This window comes from Oryctolagus cuniculus, chromosome 1, assembly GCF_964237555.1.
Source record: "Oryctolagus cuniculus chromosome 1, mOryCun1.1, whole genome shotgun sequence".
NCBI classification, from domain to species: domain Eukaryota; kingdom Metazoa; phylum Chordata; class Mammalia; order Lagomorpha; family Leporidae; genus Oryctolagus; species Oryctolagus cuniculus.
This window is the reverse complement of record NC_091432.1, coordinates 232,273,889-232,280,893: the sequence shown is the minus strand read 5'-3', so window position 1 is coordinate 232,280,893 and position 7,005 is coordinate 232,273,889. Positions and strand designations below refer to the sequence as shown.

The window sequence follows — 7,005 nt, the reverse complement described above, 5'->3', positions numbered from 1 at the left end:
CAGCTGGGACGTGGACAAGAGCCCCGGTCCCCTCCGCGGGCCGGTGCTGGACCTCAAACCTGGCTTCGTGTGACTTTGAGACGCGCTAGGGAAGGAACGCGCAGTGCATTGTCAGCTACAGGTGCCATCGCATCTGGGACGCGTGCGTGTCCTTGGAATTTCCATCCGGCTCCTGCGGGGGGCGCAGGGAGCAGTGCTGCTGGGCACAGGCGCCCAGACCGGTTCATTGCTGCCAGGCAAGCACAGAGCCCTGGGCCTGCAGCCACATGACCCTGGGCAGGCCCCGGCCACACCCATATGGGATACAGCACTTTGGGCCGGGGTTTAACCTGCTGGCCACAGCGCTGCCCCCCGCCCCCGAGAATTCTGACTAGGAAAGGAGACTGGGGCTGTGCTGTGGCTCAGCGGGTTAATCCATGTGGGCGCCGGTGCGAGTCCCGGCTGCTCCACTTCGAGTCCCGGCTGCTCCACTTCCGATCCAGCTCCCTATTAATGCACCTGGGAAAGCAGTGGAGGATGGCCCAAGTCCCTGCGCCCCTGCACCCATTGTGGGAGACCCGGAAGAAGCTCCTGGCTCCTGGCTTCAGCCTGGCCCAGCCCTGGTCGTTGCGGTCATTTAGGGAGCGAACGAGCCGATGGAGGGTCTCTCTCCCTCTCTCTCTCCTCTCCCTCACTCTGTATCTCTGCCTTTCAAATAAACAATGTAAGAAAACAGAAAGAAAGGGAGTCCAGGTAGACGGGGTCTCTGACCCACCAAGGGGAGATGCAGGAGCTGAGATCGGCCCCAGGGAGAGAGGACCTGAAACAGCAGGAGGTCTGCCCCCGGGCCCCCTCCAGCCCCCCATGAACTCCTGACTCCCAGGCCCCCTCCTCAGGTGACCGCAGGGGCTCCTGGCGCAGTGCCACCCTAGTTCCTCGGACCCCTCTCCAAGCAGCCGTCACCCGCGTGGCCTCCGGGTCCCGACAGAGTGCTGGGAATGGGAAGCAGCAGTCCTGTCCACTGTCCTCTGACCGTCTCTGTCCCCGGTGGGGAGAAGCTGGCTCTGGACGACCGCCGGTGAGAAGGGAAACCTTGTCAACACAGCTGGCCAGTGCCCCCGCCCTGGCATTCACCTGCAGTCTGGAGGTCCCCGGCCCGGCCCAGACCCTGGCTCTGTGGGCAGCAGCTCCGTGGGGGCCCAGGTCACTCCTCTTGGCGCCCATGGCCCCTGCCCTGCCCAGTGGTGCAGCAAGGAGTCCGGGCACTTCTGGCAGGGGCCTGCCCCATGCTAGGCACCGGGTAATAAGCCCATCGCCATTGCCCCAGCCAGGCAGGGAAGGGGAGGTTACAGAGGCCCAGATTAGGAGACCAGGGGCCGCGCCTGGTGGCCAGGTGTCTACCCCGCCCCCTCGGAGCCGTCTCCGCGGAGGACAGTAGTGACCATGCGCGGGCTTCTCCCGTGGGAGGACGGCCCTTCCGTGGGCATTCAGAGAGACCTGGGCCACAAAGTCGGGGAGCCAGGCCCGCATCCTCTGCGCGGGAGGGAACCCCAAACCTCTCTCCTCCGGGGGTCCCCCCGCGTCAGGCCGGCGCCCCCACTGACCCCTCGCAAAGGCCTCGGCTCCCGAGAATCATCCGGGGCCCAGCAGAGGAGGAGGAGGAGGAGGCGCCGCGTGGCCGGGAGCCGGGAGCCGCGCGCACCTGCTGCAGGTGAGGCCCAGCCGTGCGGAAGGGGGAGGAGCTGTCGCCGCGGTGCCCAGGTGAGTCGATCCCTCAGCTCCTAGGAGCCAGGCCCGGGGCAGCCGCGGGCTCCGCAGTGGCCGCCGCGAGGCGACCCGCGCTGCAGACCGCGACCCCGGCGGCTCCGAGTCCCGCGCGGCGCCGCGGCCCCAGGAGAACATTCGAGGCAGCGGCGGCGTTGGAGGCCCGTTCGGTATTTGAATAGCACAAAGGAACCGCCTTGGTCTGATTGGCCGGCCGGGTGGCCCCGGGGCGGGCAGCCCCTGTCACTCGGGAGGCTCTGCGCACTCCTATTGGCTCAGCCGGTGTGGGGCGGGGCCCGGGCACCCGGCTAAATAGCTGGGGCCGGGGCCGGCCGAGGCTCATTGCTTTGGCGCCGCGCGGGGAGCGCGAGCCCGCGGGTGGCGCGCAACGCATGGTGGCGGCTCCTCTCGGAGCGCAGCCGACCCGCTGACCCGGGCTTCGTTCCCCGTGCCCGGCGGCGCCCCGGCGGCCGGCTGGAGGCCGAAACAGCGGCAGCCTTAGCAGCGGCGGCGGCGGCGGCTGCTTTGCCGCCGCCGTCTCCGCGGGAGCATGGAGTGCGCCCTGGACGCCCAGAGCCTGATCAGCATCTCCCTGCGCAAGATCCACAGCTCCCGGACCCAGCGCGGCGGCATCAAGCTGCACAAGAACCTCCTGGTGTCCTACGTCCTCCGCAACGCGCGCCAGCTCTACCTGAACGAGCGCTACGCCGAGCTCTACCGGCGCCAGCAGCAGCAGCAGCAGCAGCAGCAGCCGCCCCAGCACCAGCACCTCGCGTACGCGGCGCCCGGCATGCCCGCCAGCGCGGCCGACTTCGGCCCGCTCCAACTTGGCGGCGGCGGCGGGGACGCGGAGGCGCGCGAGCCGGCCGCTCGGCACCAGCTGCACCAGCTCCACCAGCTCCACCAGCTGCACCTCCAGCAGCAGCTGCACCAGCTCCAGCACCCGGCGCCCAGGGGCTGCGCGGCGGCCGGGGCGCCCGCGGGCGGCGCGGGGGCGCTCACGGAGCCGCCCGGGTGCGCCGCGCTCCATCCGCCGCACGGCGCGCCCCACCGCGGGCAGCCCTTGGAGCCGCTGCAGCCGGCTCCTGCGCCGCTGTCGCTGCCGCCGCCGCCGCCCGCGCCCTCCGCGCTCTGCCCGCGGGACCCTCGCGCCTCGGCCGCCTGCTCCGCGCCCTCCGCGCCCCCCGGGGCCGCCCCTCCGGCCGCCGCCGCCGCCTCCCCGCCCGCCTCCCCGGCCCCCGCCTCCTCCCCTGGCTTCTACCGGGGCGCGTACCCGGCCCCCTCGGACTTCAGCGTGCACTGCAGCAGCCAGACCACCGTACTGGACCTGGACACTCACGTGGTGACCACGGTGGAGAACGGCTACTTGCACCAGGACTGCTGCGCCTCCGCCCACTGCCCCTGCTGTGGCCAGGGCGCTCCGGGACCCGGCCTGGCGTCCGCCTCCGGCTGCAAGCGCAAGTATTACCCCGGCCAGGAGGAGGAGGACGACGGCGACGAGGAGGACGCGGGCGAGCTGGGGGCCGAGCCCCCCGGGGGCGCCCCCTTCGCCCCCTGCAAGCGCGCCCGCTTCGAGGACTTCTGCCCGGACTCGTCTCCGGACGCGTCCAACATCTCAAACTTGATCTCCATCTTTGGCTCCGGCTTCTCGGGGCTGGTGAGCCGACAGCCGGACTCCTCGGAGCAACAGCCGCCGCCGCTCAACGGGCAGCTGTGCGCCAAGCAGGCGCTCGCCAGCCTCGGCGCCTGGACTCGGGCTATTGTCGCCTTCTAGGGAGCTGCGAGGGCACGGGGCCCCGGGGCCCCGCGGGGCCGGGGACAGACAAAGACAAGCGGCGAGCCCCTGGCCGGGGCTGAGCTGGGGGCACGCAGTGAGGGGGGTGGGGGGGCGGCGGCCGATGTTTTATAAATTGTAAAATAAAAGACAGAGAGAGAGAGAAATCGAAAACCTTGGACTTTTATTTTTTTGCAGCGAAAAAGCGCCCGTTTAAGTCTGCTTTGTGTCTCCCCCACTCCTCTCCAGCTCCGAGGTTGGGGTCGCCGCGGCGTCCAGCCGGGCGCGTGGGGCGGGGGCTGGGGGGCCGCTGCCCGGGGGGCGGCGGGGGGCGCGGCCGGGCGGCAGGCCCCCCGGGGCGGCGCGGCGTTGCGTGCCCCGAGCCCCGCGGCGGGGCGAGGGCCGGCACTTGTGAAATCCCGAGCAAAAACAAAGGCAAACTCTGCGCGCAGGCGACGTTCGGGGCGCGTTCCGTCTCTGGGGGCGGCCTCCAAAGTTCTCCAAATGAAAACACTTGAACTTTTTTTTTTTCTTTCCCTTTTCTCCCCGGGGCGGGCTCTCGAGCCCCTCCCCGCCCCGCCCCTCTCCGGCTCCGCGGCCCCCGCGCGTCTCCCGGGCCCGCGGGCGGCGCCGGACACCCCGACCCGCTCGGACGCGGCGTGGGGAGGGGGCGGGGGTGGGCGCCCGCGGACTACACTTCCCGGCATGCCCAGCACTGCGGTGCGCCCCGAACAAGAAAGGAAGTGGACGCCTGCACCTGGTTCCCCGGCCCCCAGCATTGTCCGCGCCTGCCCGTGTCTCCGGCCCGGCGGGGCCTGTCTAACCGAAAAGCCTTTTGTTGTACGCAGGTGGGGCCCCCCGCGCACCCCGAGACCGGCGGCCGGCCCCTCTCCAGCCTCCAGCGCCCGTGGTGGTTTTTTTTTTTTTTTTTTTTTTTTGTGCGTACCCAATTGTGTATCACCGGGTAGAGCCGTTCGGATCAAGTGTGGAAGTTTATAATCTGAATAAAAAGTCGAGTAGCCGGGGGCGGTGGGGACAGACGCCCCCGCCCCGCCCCCGCCGTGGGAACCCCAGCGCTCCCGAGCCTGGGCGGGCTGGAGCTGCCCACATCCGCAGGCCCGGGGGTGGGAGCTGGAAAGGGGGAGGGGGCGGCTGTCGGCGGCCGGGGGCCGGGGGCGCGCGCCTCCCGGGCCGCCCGGCCTGCGAGGTCCTCGCCCCGCTGGGAGCCGGCCGCCCCAGGGTCTCCGGCGAGTTTCCTGCCGAGCCGAGGGCGAGGGGCCGGCTCGGCCTCTCCAGGCTCAGCCCTCCGCAGCCTGGGGGCGTCGGGGCCACCCACGCTCCCCGCCCCGCGCCTGCGCCCGCGCGTCCGCGTGTCTCGGGCTGCAACTTGGGGCAAGTTTTTTCCTTCTCTTTTTTCTTTTCTTTTTTTTTTTTTTTAAGTTGAGTTTGTTATCACTGCTCGGTGCCACTTGGTGGTGTGCTGGCGGCGTCTCCGCCGCGGCCCCTCCCCTCTCGCTCGCGCGCCCGCCCCCTCCCCGGCGGACGCGGGCAGGCAGGCTCGGAGCGCGCTCGCCCTGACCACCTACGGGCTGACCTGAGACTGGGAGCCCGTGCCGAGGCCCGGAGGCCGCTCGCGCCCTCCCGGCTGGAGCCACGCGCGCTTCTGGGGCCGCCGTGCGGGCCCGGGGGCGCGCGGGGCGCCTTCAGCTTCGCTCAGAGCGGGAAGAATGGGGGGCGGGGGGCGTTCTAAAGAAAACGGTAGACTGCCCGGCTGCTGGCTGCGGGTTCCGTGGTGTCTCCCGGTGTCTCTCCTCTGGCTGCCTCCCCGGGGCGCTCGCGCCCCCCCCCCGCCACTCGCAGCGAGGCTCGCGCCCCCACCCCACACCTCCCAGCCTTCACGCCTCCCGCAGCCAGAGAAGGGGCTGCCGCCCAGGGGTCCCCCAACCCAGCCTCCCGGGACTGTCCGTATCGGGGTCCCCGGTGTGGCACGAGGCGAAGTTCTCGGGGGCGCGCTCCAGCGGGCGGGGGGTCTCGGGGGGCCGCGGCGCGGGTGGGGCTTGGGAGAGGCCGTGACGGCGCGAGCCACGGGGAGCAAGGCTCCTTGACCCCCGGGCCTGTCTTCTAGGCCTCCCACGGGAAGCGTGGAACTGCTGAGGAGGGGGCACGGCGCCCTCCCCCTCCCCGTGCCCCCCACCTTCCCGCAAGTCCAAGGAAATCGCAGTTGGAGGCGCCGGCTCGAGTCCATCCACCAAGCCAGCTGCCACAGCTCCCCCTAGCGCCGCTTGCGGGGCGCTGCAGCGGCCGCGCCTGGGAGTGGGCGAGGCGCGACCGGGGGTGGTGGGGCTGCGGGGGTCGCTCCGCGCGCGCACCTGGGGCGCCGCGCCGCGTACCGCCCCAGCCCTGGCGGCAGCGGGGACCCCAGCCCGAGAGCGGCCCGCGTCGGGCCCGCGTCGAAGCGGCGCACGTGGCCGGCAGCCTTTGTTGGGAACGCGGAGCTGGGCGCCGGGAGGGGCTGGGGAATCGGTACCCCCGGCCGGGATCCCCGCGGCAGAGGCGTGGGGGCCCTGGGGTGCGAGATGGCAGCCCCGCACTCAGCAGGACCCCAGGCCGGGTGTCTCCCGCCCGCCGCCGGCTTGTCCACGCGTCAGCTGCGCTAGGCTTCTCAGGCACGTTGGGGTCGAAGGAAAAACCCAAGGACGGAGACGGAGAGCCCGGGAGCCCACGGAACAGAGGGCTCCCTCCCCCCACTTCCCGTCTGGACCTTGGGCAGTCACACAGAGGGTTAATGCCCCCAGCGTAACATGGCTGAGCCAACACGCAACCGCCTGGCCGTCTCGGGGGCGCATTAAGCCCCTCCGCACAAAACAGCCGGTGCACCGCACAGCCCCGCTACCGCCCTGAGGGCCCTGTCTGCAGCCCTGGGCATCCTCACCCGCCCACGGCCGCCCCAGGAGCCCCTGGCCCCGCGCACCACAGCCAGCCGCAAACATCCATGGCACCGTGCGGAACACACCAGACAGGCTGGAATGGGGCGGGGGTGGGGGTCCAGGGCTGTGGGCGTCCCCTGAAGGAGGGTGGGAGGCAAGGCAGGGGTCCAGCCCAGCTCCACAGACAAGAGCCTCCAGTGAAAGGACTCGGCCAGACCCCACAAGAGCCCGTGGGCAGAATTTGGGGGTGCTTCCGGGAGGTCCCTGGCCCTCCCAAGGTTGGCAGCTCCCCTGCACACACAGGCGCATGCGCACATGCACCCGTGAGCCTGCCGTCCTTGACTCCAAATACCGGGCCAAACGAGGCTCCCAGCAGGGCCAGAGTAGGGCGCTGAGCTCTGGCTGGTGAGTGTGTGTGTGTACGTGTGCGCGTGCGTGTGCACGTGTGTATGTACGTGTATACGTGTGTGTATGTGCGCATGCACATGTGTGCGCGCGCGCGTGCACGTGTGTATGCATGTGTATACGTGTGTGCGTGTGCGCGTGCACGTGTTTGTGCAC

General features: G+C 70.7%; 1 protein-coding gene across 1 annotated transcript; it reads left to right on the top strand.

Moving 5' to 3' along the window:
* The first annotated feature begins 2,084 nt into the window (after positions 1-2,084).
* Positions 2,085-3,691, top strand: IER5L (immediate early response 5 like). Its single transcript, XM_070066575.1, has one exon. The coding sequence runs from the start codon at positions 2,294-2,296 to the stop codon at positions 3,515-3,517; it is 1,224 nt and encodes a 407-aa protein (XP_069922676.1). The 5' UTR covers positions 2,085-2,293; the 3' UTR covers positions 3,518-3,691.
* The last annotated feature ends 3,314 nt before the right edge of the window (positions 3,692-7,005 follow it).